The 18,803-nt window shown below is 39.5% G+C and overlaps 1 protein-coding gene across 3 annotated transcripts in view; it reads right to left on the reverse strand.

Annotated features, from left to right (window-relative positions):
- MCF2L2 (MCF.2 cell line derived transforming sequence-like 2) overlaps positions 1-18,803 on the reverse strand; it is a 293,647-nt gene that overhangs the window by 236,747 nt on the left and 38,097 nt on the right. For all 3 annotated transcript variants that reach the window (XR_009262037.1, XM_058730623.1, XM_058730622.1), the window contains exon 3: positions 10,507-10,621. Coding sequence is in view for 2 of the 3 variants with exons in the window: in XM_058730623.1 (XP_058586606.1) it covers positions 10,507-10,621 (115 nt within the window). In the remaining variant the exon portion in view is untranslated. The remainder of the gene's footprint in view (positions 1-10,506; positions 10,622-18,803) is intronic.

Raw genomic sequence — 18,803 nt, forward strand, 5'->3', positions numbered from 1 at the left:
GGCTGCTAGAAATCAATGCATCAATGCTATTTTACATTAAAAAAATTCCATATTCAGACAAACTCCCAATCAAGTGTGAGGACAAAGTGCAGCCATTTTTTTGACATTTAAAATCTTATACATTTCTACTGGCACAAGAATAGACACTCAGATCAATGGAAGAGAACAGAGAACCCAGAAATGGACCCACAAACGGATGACCAACTAATCTTTGACAAAGCAGGAAAGAATATCCAATGGAATAAAGACAGTCTCTTCAGCAAGTGGTGGTAGGAAAACTGGACAGCGACATGCAGAAAAATAAACCTGGACCACTTTCGTACACCATACACAAAAATAAACTCAAAATGGATGAAGACCTAAATGTAGCAGGAAGCCATCAAAATCCTCAAAGAGAAAGCAGACAAAAACCTCTTTGACCTTGACCTTGGCAGCAACTTCTTATTCAACATGTCTCCAGAGGCAAGGGAAACAAAAGCAAACATGAACTATTGGGACCTCATCAAAGTAAAAAGCTTCTGCACAGTGAAAGGAACAATCAGCAAAACTAAAAGGCAACCAATGGAATGGGAGAAGATATTTGCAAACAACGTATCAGATAAAGGGTTATTATCCAAAATCTATAAACATCTTATCAAACTCAATACCCAAAAAAACAAATAATCCAGTGAAGAATTGGGCAAAAGACATGAATAGACACTTCTCCAAAGAAGTTTCTGACTTCTTTGGAGTGTCCAGATGGCCGACACATGAAAAAATTCTCAACATCACTCATCATCATGGAAATACAAATCAAAACCACAATGAGACACTACCTCACACCTGTCAGATGGCTAACATTAATAACTCAGGCCACAACAGATGTTGGCGAGGATGTGGAGAAAGAGGATCTCTTTTGCACTGCTGGTGGGAATGCAAACTGGTGTAGCCACTCTGGAAAACAGTATGGAGATTCCTCAAAAAATTAAAACTAGAAATACCCTATGACCCAGAAACTACACTACTAGGTATTTATCCAAGGGATACAGGTATGCTGTTTTGAAGGGGCACATGCCCCCAATGTTTATAGCAGCACTATCAACAATAGCCAAAGTATGGAAAGAGCCCAAATGTCCATCAGTGGATGGATGGATAAAGATGTGGTATATATACACAATGGAGTATTACTCGGCAATCAAAAAGAATGAAATCTTGCCATTTGCAACTATGTGGATGGAACTAGAGGGTATTATGCTAAGGGAAATTAGAGAAAGACAAATATCATATGACTTCCGTCCTATGATGACTTTAAGAGACAAAACAGATGAACATAAAGGAAGGGAAGCAAAAATAATATAAAACCAGGGAGGGGGACAAAAACATAAGAGACTCTTAAATATGGAGAACATACAAAGGATTACTGGAGGGGTTGTGGGAGGGGGGATGGGCTAAATGGGTAAGGGGCATTAAGGAATCTACTCCTGAAATCATTGTTGCACTATATGCTAACTAACTTGGATGTAAATTGAAAAAATAAATTAAATTTAAATTTAAAAATTAAATTAAAAAAATTAAATCTTGTGCATTTCACTTACCATACACCCTTTCTGAAAAAGAAACAGCTTGAAAGTTTTCCAATGAAAATGAAATCACTATGCTGTACACCTGAAACTAATATAACATTGTGTGTCACATATACTTCAATTAAAAATTTTTTTAATTTTTTTAATGTTTATTTATTTTTGAGAGAGAGAGACAGACAGAGTGTGAGTGGGGGAGAAGCAGAGAGAGAGGGAGACAAAATCTGAAGCAGGTTCCAGGCTCTGAGCTGTCTGCACAGAGCCCAAGAAGGGGCTGAGATCATGACCTGAGCCGAAGTCAGACAGTTAAACAACTGAGCCACCCAAGCAATCCCCCCCCAAAAATTTTTTTTAAATAAAAAAGAAGGAACAATCTTTCCAGAGATATGATAAAAAGCAATCCCAGGTTGACATCTGGCAACAGGTTCAGATAACAGCATTTATAAGGGTAGGTCAGCGGGCCTCAAAAAAAGTCTTCAAGAAAAAAATATATGTATTACATAAATTCTATAACAAAGAATCTGGAAGATATTAATAATGCAATATAGATATATGCTACTGTATAAACAAGAAAAAAAGACAATTAGAAATGCCAAGGGAGGGGTGTCTGAGTGCCTCAGTGGGTTAAGCTTCCAACTCTTGGTTTCCACTCAGGTCATGATCTCGGTTCCTGGGCTCAAGCCCCATGTCAGGCTCTTCACTAGCAATCCAGAGTCTACTTAGGATACTCTCTCCCTCTCTCTCTGTCCCTCCTCCTCTCTCTGTCCCTTTCTCTGTGCACACATGCACGTGCACACGCTCTCTCAAAGTAAGTCACACACACATGCACGTGCACACGCTCTCTCAAAATAAATAAATAAACTTAAAAAAAAAAAAGAAAAAGAAATGCCAAGGGAAAAGGTAAAAAAAAAAAAAAAAAAAAAAAAAAAAAAAAAAAGACATTGCCTGAGTCTGAAATGAATTAAACTGTGGCATGGATTTTTAGAAAAGAGAACCTATTTACCTTAACATGTGTAGCACTCCTTTGAGTGACACAGGTTTAATGACATAGAATTACGTTTCTTACTCTAGAGGTATGAACATATTACATGCATAAATGCATTTTACTGATTTCTGTGTATAGAATCAACTAGAGTCAAAGAAAAACCCACATATAGTAAAAATGTAAAATACATTATAAGTCTTACCAACTGAAAGAAAGTGGTATATAGGTAGAAGAACTTGAAAGATGAGAGACAGAAAAAAGATGGAAATATATGGTAAAAAAACAATAGATATTATCTAAGGTTGCTGCATCACCAGATAGAATTAGCTGTGTTATTTAAATTTATCATGGTAACCATTATATGATCTAAAAATAATAATGTAACTAACAAAAATTGGGGGGTGAAAGGGAGCAAGGACAGAGAAGCATCATAAGTATGCAAAATTCATTTTTCATAGCAAAGAACCACAAGATATTGTCTAAAGGTGATAATCAAAAAATAAAAACAAATATGTAAATTAGCACCATGGACATCACCACCATAATATTATCTAAAAGTTTCGCGTTATGGTTGGTGTAAATAGCACCAAGCCAGGAGCCAAGAAATCTAAGTCCTAAGCTTTACTTTTCACTAGCTATGTATAGTTCTCAAACTGTGATCCTGAGACCAGCAGCGGTAGCATCTCCTGAAAACTTGTTAGAAATCCAAATTATGTGGCCTCGTCCAAACCTACTGAATCAGAAACTTGGAGTGGGACCAGCAATCTGTGTTTTAGCAAGTCCCCCAAATTCTGCTGTATGCTAATGTCTGGGAACAACTAATCTAGACCAGGAGCCAACAAACTGCAGTCCATGTGTCAAATCCACTCCACACCCATTTTGTAAATAAAGTTTTATTGCAACACAGCCACACTCATTGGTTTATATATTATCTATATTTGCTTTTCAGCAACAACAGCTGAGCTCAGTCGTTGAGGCAGAGATCATATGGCCTGCAAAGCCTACAATATTTACTCTCTGGTCCTTTACAGAAAAAGTTTGATGGCCTTCAACCTAGAATATTCTGACTGATAATACTGAGTGCACATCATTACTAAATGCAATTCAATGTTTACCATCCCAGTGAAGTTGTATAGATTATCAGAAAGGTACTTGTGCTAATAATGTCTAGAGTCTTTTAATAATATTTTAATAAGGTATTTTTAATAAGGTATTATGGAGTAACTGAATCCTCCTACCCCATCATTCTCAGGACCCCTTAAACTAGTAAGTAATAAATAGTAACCATGTAATAATTGGTAAATCAATAAATAGTATAAAAAATAAACAGCAAAAGTCAACACCTCTGTGGCTCACAGAGTTTTAGGAAACATTACTGACCACATAATGACTTGTAGAGGGCATGATGAGCTGCTTGCTCTCCATCAAAAGCTTGATTTTTAAAAAGCAACATTCAGGGGTGCCTGGGTGGCTCAGTCAGTTCAGTGTCCAACTCTTAGTTTCAGCTCAGGTCATGATCTCACGGTTCGTGAGTTTGAGCCCCAAGTTGGGCTCCGTGCTGACAGTGTAGAACTTGCTTGGAATTCTCTCTCTCTACCCCCCATCTCTTTCTCTCAAAATAAATAAATAAACTTAAAAAAAAAGCAGCATTCACATTTTAAAGTTAATACCACACCCAACATCTTGCCCAATTTCATCTCAATTCTTCAGACCACCCCATCACCAAAACAACCCACATCACATAATAAATAGGAGATGAGCCTATTTGTTAGACTGTGGCAATTATCTTCTTTATAACTGATAACACCACTGAATAAGGCCAAATTCCAGATATTTACAACCATTAGCACCCATAAATTCAAGCAAGAGGCTGTGCTTTGAATGTCTAAAGAAATCTAAATTGAACATATCGGAAAAGGGAAAGTAGGCTCCTATCTGAAAAGGACAGGTGACACAATGCAGGATAGTTAAGATATTCTAAAGCAAATGAACAAAGAAAAGCCATTATGCACACACTAGCTCATCCTACTGGTGAGAAATACTGTCAGACTCCTAGTCTTACACAGAGAAGGACAAGAATCTAACATATTAAATGTTTTTTCTGCCCTCTAAAATAATTCATTCAAATTATGTTAGCCTATAAGACTTACTTGCCAGTGTTACCACTTATTCATAACAAATCCATGGGGTACTCTCAAATTTCGAGCCCTGGCTGGCTGTCTAAGGTCTGGTCTCTCAAGGCATCCTTTCTGAGAGCTCTGAAGCAAATCCACCCACCCTGGGCAATGCAACAGGCCAACAAGACTCCCCATCCTGGACCTCTGTCCTTAGAAGTCAAAGAAATGATTCCATCTCCCTGACTCTGAGGAGCAATGCCACAGCCAGCCCAAGAAATAACATACCTCACCCTTGCACTCAATCAAAGCAGATCTTTTCCAATTAATGCTATTCAAAGCCATTTAAAAACAGGTGCTTTTCTATTGCCTCCATAAGTAAGAGGCCCAGAATGAACTAACTTCATTGGCGGGGCTAGTTTCTAAAGCTGACAAATTGTTATATTCATTCAGTGTTTTCATTTATTGTTTGTTTGTTTGTTTGTTTGTTTCTTTGTTTAGAGGGGAAAGGGGCAGAGGGAGAAAGACAGAGCAAATCTCAAGCAGGCTCCATGCCCAGCTCAGCGTGGAGCCTCACAGAGGGCTGAATCCCACAATGCTGGAGTCATGACCCAAGCTAAAATCAAGAGTCAGATGCTTAACTGATTAAGCCATCCAGCCGTCCCATTCAGTCTTTTAATACAAAAGAGAAACTCTCATTATAATTCACAAGGCAAATAGTTGCAATGTCCTTCTCCCCTCCTTTCCTAAAGTAGAAATGCCAGACAGCATTCTATCAGACAGCATATCATAAATGAGGATCTGACTCATCTCAAAGACTATTAATCAGACTTTATGGGAGGAAAATGGACATAGGAGAATTCTTCAAACTTAAACAGGTCTCTCAACAAATACATTATAGAAAAGGTCCTTTAGAAATAGTAAATAATCAGGGGTGCCTGGGTGGCTCAGTTGGTTAAGCATCCGACTTTGGCTCAGGTCATGATCTCACAGTTCATGAGTTTGAGCCCCGCTTTGGGCTCTGTGGTGACAGCTCAGAGCCTGGAGCCTACTTTGGATTCTGTGTCTCCTCTTTCTCAAAAATAAATAAACATTTTTAATAAATTTAAGAAATAGTAAATAATCATAAAATTCACCACTGTTCTGAAACGTGACTGTTGTACTATCTAATAAAAGTACTTTCTCCAATCTCTTTCTTTTTTTTTTATTCTTTTTTTTTTAATGTTTATTTTTGAGAGAGAGTCTGAGTGGGCAAGGGGTAGAGAGAGGGAGACAAAGAATTCAAAGCAGTCTCCAGGCTCGGAGCTGTCAGCACAGAGCCCGACGCAGATCTTAAACTCACAAACTGCGAGATCATGACCTGAACCAAAGTCAGAGGCTTAATGGACTGAACCACCCAGGCGCCCCCCCCAATCCCTTTCAAATAATGAACTCAGAATTGGACTAAAACAAAGAAACTAAATAGAGTAATTCAGTAATAAAAATCCATGCTGAGTTATACAAATATTGATTTTGAGAAAAACAACTGTGATCTAAAAATAGCTGACCTTCTCAGTTGTTCAGAATGTTTTTACTAATGCCTTTTCAAACTGCTTGGCTACAATCTGTAGCCACAGGAAACATGTTTTAAGTGACAATATCTTACATAAGTAATACCTCTGAGAAACTGACTCCTAGGTTTATCCTGCTACTGTTATAAGACAGATTCTGAAAACCCTTAGTAGTATAAATACATAGCAGATGGTACCTGATAGGCTAAAGTGAGCCCTCAGTTGTTATTGGAAACATAATGGTGATGTGGCAATGATACTTTTTATATTTTATATATATTTTAATACCATGAGATCCATGTGGGAAGATTTATAATTCAATGGTTATGTATTACATATAATTCACAAAGATACCCCAGAGTCAGGGAAGCTCAGGAAATAGAATTTTTGGCTTTTATTACATTTAGAGAGAAGAAATACAGAACTATGAAGGCAAAAGTAGAAGACTGGGTGCTGCTCTCGTTCTGTCTTTTAACTTCCCCACATGCCCCAGTACTGCATCTTATCCAAAAGCTAAGCCTGAGTCCGCATTTTCTTCCTCACCCCTCAAATGTTCCTTCCCTTTTACCACAGTGTCTCCCAACAGCACCTAGCACAGTGAGTTTCACCCTTGGCTGCACACTGGGGTCACCTGAGTTGCTTCCAGCACTACTGGAGCTCAAGTCACACCTTGAAAAATTCTGATTTTAGTCTGGTCTGGACGTCAGGATATTTTAAAACTCCCCAAGTGATGCTAATGTGCAACTAAGATGGGAACCACATCCTAGCATACTTTTGGTAAGGAAGAGGCAGGCAAACTAATGAAATACAACAAGATGAGACAATGAAAACCAAAATGGGGGCTCAATCCCACATGCCCAGACAAGCAGTAAGATCTGTCTGGTAGTACAGTTCCTAAAGCCATTAGTTTCTCACTCTCCCCCTCCCCCATCCCAATTGGCCCCAACGCCTGTCCTTTCTGTCCATCCCTTTCTACCCAGTCCTCCTGTCAACACGCTAGCTCACACCCTTTCACTTTGCGCCCATCCGAGTCTAGAAGCCCTTAATCAGTCTCCTGCCTCCTTTTCTTGGCTCCATCTGATCCACTCTGCACACCACCACCATATTAATCTGGTTGTCATTCCCCACCGCAAAACCTCCAGCCACCTCTTCCTGCCCATTATGTCTAAACTACTCAACTTGGTGGGAAAGGCCTTGCCTAGTCTGTTTCCAGATGTCTTTCCAGCTCTCGTTTCTCACTACTGAAAAGGAGCCTTACTCTGTTCTGATCAACTTGGATGGCCAAAGTTCCCCAAACATACTCTTTTTAAGACTTCGAAAACCGGGGGGGGGTTGGATAGAAGTCAAATATTTTGCCCCAGATCACACAGCTAGTGAGCAGTGGAATGTGGATTGCGTTCCAGATTTGGACTGTGTACAGAGCTCTTAAATACCACCTTATTCTCTCTTTCTGGAATGTTGCCTTGCATATCTACCTGTGGAAATCCTACCTATCTTTTCACCTTCATTCCTAAAGCTTTCCTTGTTTTTCCTGTCTGAAGTGACTTTTCTCTCTTCTGATCTTCTATAATACTTTGTTTGCATATTTCACAAGCTATCATGACAACAGAGTCATGTGATGAGCTTCCTGAGGTTCAAGACATTGTCTTATGGCCTTGTTGGTCCTTTATAGCACCTAATAACACCAACCACACTGTTGGCACTCAGCAAAGATCTAGTGAAGAATTAGCTGCCGTGGGAAGCTTTCTTCACTCACCCAACCCAGCCACAATGAGAGGTCCTTATTAATTTCAGGCACAGAGATATCCTTTCCCCACCCTGCATATCCTGCCATCCTCCTCTTCTAGTACATCAATTCTTGTTCTGTGTCATGAGCCCTCCATCAACTGCCTATAAAACATTTTGCAACCTGGGAAGGGCTCTGTTGCCTGGTTACCACTGTAAGACTTAGGAAGATGCATATTGCGAAAATAGGAATCATAAAAAACAAGGCTGGTTTCATTCTCTGGAACCTGAAATGGAACCTGGAAAGCAAGGTTCATGTCAAATTCCCCTTTTGGGCCTTCTTACCCATTGTCTCTGTTTTATGTGGAAAGAAAGACGGGTGGGGCTCTTTATGTTGAAAGCAAGAGGGGTGGATATGAGCAAATGCCAAGAAGAGAAAAGGGGAATAATTGGTCAGACAGCTATTCTTTCTCAAGAAACAAACAGCATTCTAGGAAACTAAAAAACTTCCTATTTGCCAGAAATTATATAAGGAATATAGAACAGAAAAAAAGACATCAAGCCAAAAAAACAGTAGCCCCTTGTTTTGTCTTATCTTCTACCTCTAGGAGATAGGGGTTCTACCCCTCTATGCTTTGCTCTACACTGGTCCAGATAGCACTCAACATATGCTTCTCAGTGTGACTCAGAAAAGGCTATAAGTACAAGACAAAAACAACCCATTTTGGTTAGCATATGACTGCATCAGGGATTCAGTAAAATTCAACAGTGAGTTTTAACCAAATATAATAAGAATAGGTGGAGGCACTTCCACCTGTTGCCCACCTCCCTGTTCAACCCTTTCCTTTGCAGCTCCCCATGGAAGGAGAAGTTGCTGAACTGATGGGTGTCATTATTTTGGAATGCAACTGAGCCAAAGAGGGAGACCAGGTTCAACTCCCTACAACCCAAGGAGGTTAAGGCAGGAGTGAGGACTGAGTTCCTCTCTCTCTGTCAGCAGCCTCCTTCTCACCCTATAGCAAATACTCTTTTTTTTTTATTGAAATGAATTCTATCAGAACTGGAAATTCTACCGACAATACTTCTGACAGCCTACTATGTGCAGGGCACACTGTGCTAGAGCTAGGGATAAAAAAAAAAAAAAACAAAAAAACAAGAAAACAAAACAAAAGCATTGGCCCCTACTCTTGAGCTATTCACAGTCTAATGGGAAAGGCAGAAACAATTTCCATATACTACAGTGTTATATAAGAGCTAAGCTCAGGTGTCTATGGAAATTAAGAGTCTGTGAGAGCGAAACTGAAGTTGGGGAAGGATTCCTTGAAGAAATGAGGTCAGACTGAAGGCTGATGAATGTGTAGAAGTTAGATAGGCCAAGAAGGATGGGAAAGGTCTCAACAGAGAGAACCACATGAGCACAGCCCAGAGACACACACAGCATCCTTCCTTCAAAGCAACAAAACCCCAAATCCTTACGCATCTGCATAACACATACCATTTTCAGGGATCAAAGGAAGAAAGGAAAGGAATTAGTTACATATAATTTAAGCAATAAACTTTGAAGAAGTGCATTAAAAAATAAAATCCATAGCTCTCTCTGAGGAAATATGAATAGTAATAAACAAAAACAAAAATAAATCTTTTAGAGTGGCTTTGGTTAAAGCAAACAACTCAACTTTCTAATCTCCACAGGTGGGATGAAATTGCAGGTGGCCTTTCAATGACAAAGCTGGTGTTGACCCCGAAATCACATGAGGCAGATGGAAGACAAGCTAAACAGCACACACATGGCCGTTGTGTAAATTCCTAACCTCACAGCAATTTAAGTAAGAGATGACATCATAAGCCCTATAAACCCATGGAGGGAAGGGCTTTTCCTGGCTGGAGACTGGACACAGCACTATCAAAGAGTTGGGTTTGGGCCTCATTCCCAGCTCTATCTTTGTCTGTAAAATGGTTCATCATTATGAACTCTGTCCCACACTCCACCCCTTGGAAGCCTGGGTATTGACTGACTCAATTCGATAAAGGTGTAAGGCTCGGGCTAGAGAAACAGCAGATGCCCAAAAACATCTCTGTCATATTCTCAGCTACAAGCACAGTTTTTATTCTCAGCCTTTGTTTTCTTGCTCTGTGCCTTAGATTCTCTATCTGAATGTGGAGAATTCCTTATTTAGGGAAGATAAACTAAATAACTCCTAACATGGCTTGACCTCCTTGAGCAATGGTCATGTGTCCCAGATGACAGGCCCTAGGAAGCTAGAATCACCTTATTCTAGTGCAATAAACCTGAAGGGGCAGATGCAGCATTAACATGTTCAACCAATGTTTCATTCACTCAACAGTGTTTATTAAGTACCTCCTATGTGTGAATCATAGTCAAAACTGACATTGTTTTCTAGCCTCTTCCCCTATCACTTGTCTGTGAGGAATACATCAGAGAAACTGGCCACGCTACATACCAGCGTGGGCTGCACTCAGCAAAAATTCCATCTCAACCCAGCCCTGTCACATGGGAAATTCAGAATAAACTAAGTGACTGGGAAGCCAGCAAAACGCTGTGTTCAGCTCACCTGGGGATGCTAGTCAGGTAAGTCATGACATTCAGGAAGTCTTCCTCTGGGATGTGTTTGAACCCCACAAACTCTGGAAAAGTGATGATGGGGGCACCGTCTTTCCCTCGGCCTCCTGCAACAAAAATGGGTGGTCAAGATGTTAACAAAATGTTTTCATGTCACATCTCTACAGGTAAGTGACTTTGATTAATGTCAGGTGGGGAGATACATACTGGCCTTCCCCTTTTCCATCTGTATTATTTCAGACTAGAAAGTGGGAAGGCTGACATGGAACTATTTTGAACAAGTCTCCTCTTCAGGCTTGCTCAAGTGATATTGCGAGAATTCAATTTTTAAATCCTCTGAAGACAGTTAGTGTATAAAAGATAGTACTAATTTAATCACTTCAGTACAAGTGGAACAGTAAGTAATGTCAATACAAATATATAATATTGTTCTTAATTTTTGTAGTCAATAAATATCAAAGTTAAAGCATGGTGGTCAAGTGAGTTTTGTTCTAAAGTCAGCCTGGTTCAAATCCTGCTCTGCCACTTAATTTCTATGTGACTTCATGCAAAGATAGTTCATCTAAATAGGATTTTCCATAAATATATATACATATATAATAGGAATAATATTTTTACCTACCTCTAAAGGTATTGTGAGGATTAAGTGAGAACATATATGAAAAACACATTAGTAGAGTGCTTATTACATATAAGTGCTTAATAAATAGGGACCATTATATGGTTATTATTATTACAAGGAGGCAATATTATATTTATTATTATTACAAGGAGGCAATAACCACCTGCCCTTCAATAACTTACCAACAGGGGTATAAAACATCACTGTAAGAATAAAAATGTAAAATTAATATTTAAATATTTAATCCAGGGGCACCTGGGTGGCTTAGTCGGTTAAGCTTCCGACTTCAGCTCAGGTCATGATCTCGCTGTTTGTAAGTTCAAGCCCCTCATTGGGTTCTGTGCTGACAGCTCAGAGCCTGGAGCCTGCTTTGGATTCTGTGTCTCCCTCTCTCTCTGCCCCTCCCCCACTCATGCTCCACCTCTCTCTCAAAACTGGATAAACATTTTTAAAAAGTTTTTATATATTTAATCCATTGGAGCAGAGGCCACTAGATTGAATTAAATGGATTATATTTCCTCATCTCCTTGCAGCTAGATGCAGCTACATGACTGAGTTCTAGCCCTGTGGTTCTCAAATTGTGTCCCAGGTACCCAGGGAACCACGGTGAACTTGTAAGAACATCGTTAATATTTTAAATGTTTGAGGGAAACAGCAATAGTTGGCATATATCAGACGACATGCATGCTACTAGCTTGAGGTAGTTCACAATTTCAACATTAAATTGCACTACATTCTTTTGAAAGTCACTGCATCCTTGTGAAGTTGGGGTTTTGGTGACTGCTGAGATAAAAAGCAAGCGCCGTATGAAAATTAATATAGAACAGGAAACAAAGGTGGTGATGTCCAGTCTCATTCCGAGATTCAAGATTATTGTAGTTACCTAAGAATGAAATGTAAACATTACTTTTTCTTTCAATTTACATGTATTATTTTTTCAAACAGCTATCAAACTGTTAGGACATACAGACTTACTAAGTCATTTTAACTGTTAGGTATTGCTTTTGGCCAAGAAAGGCTGTGAAAATACTAAGATAGACTGAGATATATATCTGAGACTGAAAAACTAAGCACCAAGAACTGAGTAAATTGGGGAGTCTATGCCCTCCCTGACAGGATAGGAGCTGAATTGCTGAGAGCACTTCCAGGTTATGTCTATGGAGGGAAACCACTTTAAGAAAAATAACGGCTCCCAAGAGAAGCCAACTACAAATGACTGCATGTATTTCACATATGTAATGAAAGAGGTAGGGCGGGGTGTGGTTTAATGACAATTGTGTGATTAATAAGGGTGTGGGATCAATGAAGAAATTACATAAAAGGGCAACTCAGAGAAGCAAATGCAGGTCATGTCTTGTCAATGATGCTATCCTAAGGAAGGAGGGACCTGGCCTACCATCATGAGAATCTAGGCCAGTCTACCAGATGACAGTACCATTAAGGTTATCCAATCCACTCTGCTGCTCTGAGTCCATACCTGATAAGTATCTTCTGATTATACTCTGACTTTCCATGTAAATTTCTTCCAAGGCAAAAAATGTGCTGTCAAGCACATCATGAAAAAATTTTCATCATGAAAAGATTAAATCAGTCTTGTAGTTTTCTATAACAGTCTCTTCTAGGTATTGTTCACGTAGGGTTGGGCTCTCAGAGACCAATCGCAATGGAATGAAACTGTGTGAGACTTGTCTGATGACTAGACACTCTTCTCCAGGAAGTAGCTCCTTAATAATTCTACACGTTTATTTTAAATTTTTTAAAAAAGTTAACTGCATATTAAATGTTTGTCAAACTTTGACTTGGAGATTAAGATGCCTCATTATGCTGACTGAAAACAACTTAAATCAGGATACTATCAGCTTTCACCTCATATTTTTCCTCTTTGCAGTCATACAGCCATAGGAAGTCTTAGATGAATGCAAATTAAGAGAATTTACATCTCCAGTAAGGCTAAATTTAAATGCATTATAACACTGTACTAATTGCATAGCCAATATTTGCCAAGAAAATGGCTAAAACATTTCAAGGAATCAAAACACCCTAAAAATATTCATTAAGGCATGATTATACTATTGAATGATTGTCTTTTACTGTTGATTATAAAATAAAGCTCTTCACACCTAAATGGAGAAAGATAGGTGGAGTGTTCTTGTATCTTGGTTTATACCAATACTGAACACCAGAGAGGCCCAAGGTTGACTGGGGACACCACCTGCGGTTGAACAGTAAACGTGACAGACAGAAGCACCAAGGAAACAAAGCTAAGCCTCCAGACACCCATTGACCACCCACATCAAGGCATTTGGTGCCACCTTGTGAGAAAATGTGGAAATGCAAAAGGATGAAAGCGTACCAAAGAAGCCCTATTCAAGGAAAATAAAGAACACCAAATTACTTGGAAGTAAAATGGTGACTTAAATAAAATAAATTTCAGTACTCCTGGTATAATTTTTACCTGTTCTCTAAATGGAAGAGGAATAGGTTTACTGCAGAAAACAGTAGTGAGTACTTGAGAGACATAAAATTGTTCCTATGAGGGCCTGAGTGTTGGCTGGCATGGAGACTTCTGTCCTACTATAGAGGAGAATTTGGAATGCTAGCAAATCCTATAGAAGATGGTGAAGACCAACAATGAAAGAGAGAGTGAGGCAGTTAATGCTATTTGCCTTCCAATATCCATTTTCCTTTTCTCTCCCTGCCAAAAAAAAAAAAAAAAAAAAAAAAAAAAAAAAAAAAAAGATTTCAGCTGGGAAAATGGCAATACCACTTCCTGGGAGGCACTTTAGAAAACTCAGGGCCTGGGATACCAAATCATCTGTCCTACATAATATTGTCCCACATGCTGTGTGATTTCTGAATATCTTAATAGAAACTCTATGTAAGTGAAAAATCCATTTATAGTGATATTTATAGTGATCAGATCCTATAAACCCAGTTTTATACATAATAATAGAGGGTTTTTTAATATTTTTCCATTTTATTGAGACATAATTGACACAATATAACAATGTATTAGTTTAAGGTATACATATAATGATTTGACATATGTATACATTATAAAATGGTGACCACAATAAGTTTAGCTAATACCCATCACCTCACAAATCACCTTACAATTTTTTTTTCTTCAGATCTATTCTCTTGGCATTTTCCAAATACACTATACAGTATTGTTAACTATATAGTCACCATGCTGTACATTACGTCCCCAGAACTTAGTTATCTTATAACTGAAAGTGTGTACTTTTGACCACTTTCCTCCATTTTCCTCACCCCCACTGCACCTCTGGCAGCCACCAATTTTTTTCTGTTTCTGTGAGTTCATTTTTTTAAGATTCCACCTATAAGTAACATCATAAAGTATTTGCCTTTCCTTATCTGACTTATTTCACTTAGCATAATGCCCTCAAGGTCCACCCATGTTGTCACAAATAAGAAGTTATTTTTATATGGTTTTAATATATACTAAATTTTTCAAGAATGCAACTACCCTACACATTCAAGGAAGTTAATACTTACTTTGTTCAGAATGTATCAACTTTGTTCAGAACTGTATCAACCATTATTTACCCTTTCAGAAAACCGTTACAGTAAGGCTACTCGGGGTGTCTGATCACCTATACCACACCCCAGCATTTACAGCTATCACATTCATGGTAACCAAGCACCTGACTACTTTATTATTTTTTTCTAGTATAGCTAGAAATACATCTTGAAATACATATTATTTTACTATGTTTATTTTCCTTTTATTTCTCCTTTATTGCTCTCCTTTACATTTTCTTTTTTTCTTTTTTTTTTTCTGTATATACATAAACAGGGGGTAGCTATTCACTCTCTGTGAGCACACAACTAAACTATACTGCTAGCTTCCCATGCTATTAAATGTATCTATGTAAGCGATCCAGGTTCAAGTCAATGGCGTATGGTGCGTGCTGTTGTTGAGCCGAGGCTTTTAAGAAGCAGTATGCTCTCTTTTCCCTGTCTGCTTTCTGGATACAAATCATAAGACAACCATAAAATGGATAATAGTAATATAAGCCACAAAGTGAAAGGCATCTTCATGATGAAGATGGAGAGAAATCATCTGCTGACCATGAACATACATGTTGAACTGCTCCAAGAGAAATAACTAAATTTCTATTGTGTTTGTTTGAACTACTATGCACCTTGGAGTCTATTTAGTATAGCTGTTCAGTCCACCCTAACTAACACAGGTCATGGTATCCACAAATTTCAACTCAGGATAGTGGGGGCAATACAAATCATTTGTTATAAAAAGAAGGATTTGGACCAACATGATTGAGAAGCATTTCTGTACTCTACACTGCTCAATACAATAGCCACTAGACATATGTTGTCGTTGAGCACTTGAAATATGACCAGCCCAAATTGAGATGAACTGTAAGCGTTGAAATACAAACTAGATTTCCAAGACTTAGTACAAAAAAATGTAAAGCATCTCAACAATAATTTTGAATATTGATGACATGTTGGAATAATATTTTAGATATATTGGGTTAAATAAAAATACTATTAGAATTAATTTCCTTTTTGCTTTTTTCATATGGCTACTAGAAATTTTAAATACACATATGTGAGTCACATTATATTTCTATTAAAAAATACTGCCCCCTGCACCTTCTTGCACTGGTTCTCACTTCCTTGATGCCAAGTTACTAACTCTGTCTCTGATTTAGATATAAGTTTGACTCTGATCAGTTTCTTAATGTGACATTCTCCATTGTTTCAGTGAGAATTTCCCACTTGCCCCTGGGAACTCCACCTCTACCAACCCTAGGCTCCACTGGTGGACTCCATAAGCCTAAGAGTATTTTATGCCTTCATTATTGATTATTTCTAAAACATGGTATGTGAGAGAGGAAACTTCAGACAATGATTCCAAGGGGGGACATAACCATTAAAATAAAAAGAAAACGGTAATTTCTTTTAATTAGATTCCTTTTAATCCCAAGTATTACAGTAGAGATTGATGAATGACCAATTTATAACCAACCCCCTCTCCCCAACCACCTTCCACTGTAGCCATTTAAAAGCTAATGTTTGCCTTTTCTGACTTCCTTGCTGGTAGAAATGGCTACATGACACAATTCCAGGATGAGACATAATCAGAAGTCTACCAAGAGCTTCTGGGAAAGTTTTTGTTCTCCTGGCAAAAGGGACAGAAGAAGCCAGCATTGCTCCTTTTCCTTCTTCCTGCTTTGGACACAGACTTGATGTGTGGAGCTACAGCAGCCATTTTGATATTAAGACTAAAAACGAGAGAAACATCAAGAGAACCACAAAGATGCACCCTTAATGTCATTGAGCCACTGGCCCAATGCCAGGAATTTCTACTTTTGGGCCTCTGTTATGTGGCTTAGAAAACAAACAAACAAGTCCTATAGGCTAGGTTCTCTTATAGCCAGATACCACATGACACACTTTCCTTAAAAGAACCCACTTTACCAATGAGAAGACTGAGGTTCACAGCAACAATCTAATTGTGTTGGAATATGAACACAGAATTATCTGAGTCCAAAGCCTAGAGTGTTTCCACCACATTAACCTGCTTATATTCTCTTGTTTCCTAGCTAAGCCCTAAATTTAGAAATATCGCAAGTTCACTGGGAACATGCCAGTTGTCTTTCAAGTCAAGAGCCAGCAGAGGCCCAGCCCTGGTCACTATCCAATTCCTGCTGGTGGCCCCTGTTCACAGACCTCACCGTCCAAAGGCTTCAAACCATCTGGCCACAAATCTGGGTCATCCATGGTGCAGTGAGTCCCTGCTCTCCCACCAGCCATGGGAGCACACTCACAGAGCACGGCAGGCCAGGCAACTGGGGCCTCACTGAAGAAAAAGCTCCATCCTGTCCTTCCCAGCATTCCTGCTTGATGCGGCCCCAGCTCTTTCCAGAGCTCAGTGGAATCTGCACAAAGTCTGCAGCTGGGACATCCTCACCCTGCTTGCCTGAATCAGGAGAACTGCTGTGACCCTGAACAGAGGCCACAGCTCGGTCGCCACAGGGCTGAGAAAAGACCTGAGTGCAGAGATTTCTGTTTTACAGCTACACAGGTACCCACAAGGGCCTCATTGCTGACATTGGCTGCCACTGGCAGGTAACGATGAAAAGCAGGCCTAGTAATTCCAAGAAAGTGCTGACTCAGAGAACTTGATATTCTTGGCTACTGATATCCTTCCAGACTTGCAATACTGCAAATCCTACCACAGCTAATCCATGCTTCTCTCTCATAGGATGGGGAAACTTGAGGCAACAACATGACAAAAGAAGCTAGAAAATGAAAGATTGTCGTTGCCACAAAGTGACTTTCCTAAAGCAGAGGTGTCCTCTTGGTCCAATGTGCGTGTTTATAGTTCAATGTTCTACATTAAAGAGTGACAATTAGGGGTGCCTGGGTGGCTCAGTCGGTTAAGCATCCGACTTCGATTCAGGTCATGATCTCGCGGTTCATGAGTTTGAGCCCCATGTCGGGCTCTGTGCTGGCAGCTTAGAGCCTGGAACCTGCTTCAGATTCTGTGTCTCCTCTCTCTGCCCCTTCTCCGCTCATGCTCTGTCTCTCTCTCAAAAATAAATAAACATTTTAAAAAATATTTTTTAAAAAGAGTGACAATTATCTCTATTACTGACTTCGTTGTGGCATCATACACCACTTCAACTGTGAGCATAGCTTTGGTTCCTTATACAAACTATATCATACTGAAAACTATTCTTTGTTTTGGCAAACCAGCCTTTGCCGTGCTCTGTGAGTGTGCTCCCATGGCTGGTGGGAGAGCAGGGACTCACTGCACCATGGATGACCCAGATTTGTGGCCTGGTTTGAAGCCTTTGGACGGTGAGGTCTGTGAACAGGGGCCACCAGCAGGAATTGGATAGTGACCAGGGCTGGGCCTCTGCTGGCTCTTGACTTGAAAGACAAATAAAACTAAAATAAACATTTCTATGGGAAATTTCTATTTCCCATAGAAATAAACATTTCTATGAGGAAAAATACTCATACAGTTGGCAGTTGCAATGCTAATAAGCATTTTTCATACACTACGTCTTTAATCCTCCAAGTTATGATGATCCCACCCATTCATTATACAAGTGAGGAAAGTAGGGCTTAGGAATTAAGTTGCCAAAGAGATGCAGCTGGTCAAAGCAGAACCTAAATCCGTATCTAGGGCTGTCTGGTACCCATTTATGTTTTCCTATGTCGTCCTAAGAAATAAGAATAGAGAGAAGCACTTCAGTAACACTCAAAGGAGGTAACTTTGGAGCACTAAATGCACACATTAATTGGTCAGCTGGGGCATTAGGGTTTTGGCATAAGGCTACAGAAATCCACTTCACCTCACGCCTTCATCCATTCCAGACCTGGATGCCCATTAGCGTTGCAGCCTTCTGTGCCATAAGACCACAGCAGCAGTTGCCAAAAACCCAGAGGGCAGTCCCCACCCTGCCTTTTGTTTTTCAGAGTCCTAGGCTCACTGTGAGAAGGTAGGAGGCTGCACCTTCAGGAGGCTGGTTAGGCACTCCCGCCAGGGCCAACACTGGGCTGCCTACGGCAGCGATGGAGGAGCAGGACTCACAGGACACACCAGGAGGACTCGGATAATTCTGAACTGAGCACTTATTATATCACAGTCTCTGTTCTAAGTGATA

This window comes from Neofelis nebulosa, chromosome 5, assembly GCF_028018385.1.
Source record: "Neofelis nebulosa isolate mNeoNeb1 chromosome 5, mNeoNeb1.pri, whole genome shotgun sequence".
NCBI lineage: Eukaryota > Metazoa > Chordata > Mammalia > Carnivora > Felidae > Neofelis > Neofelis nebulosa.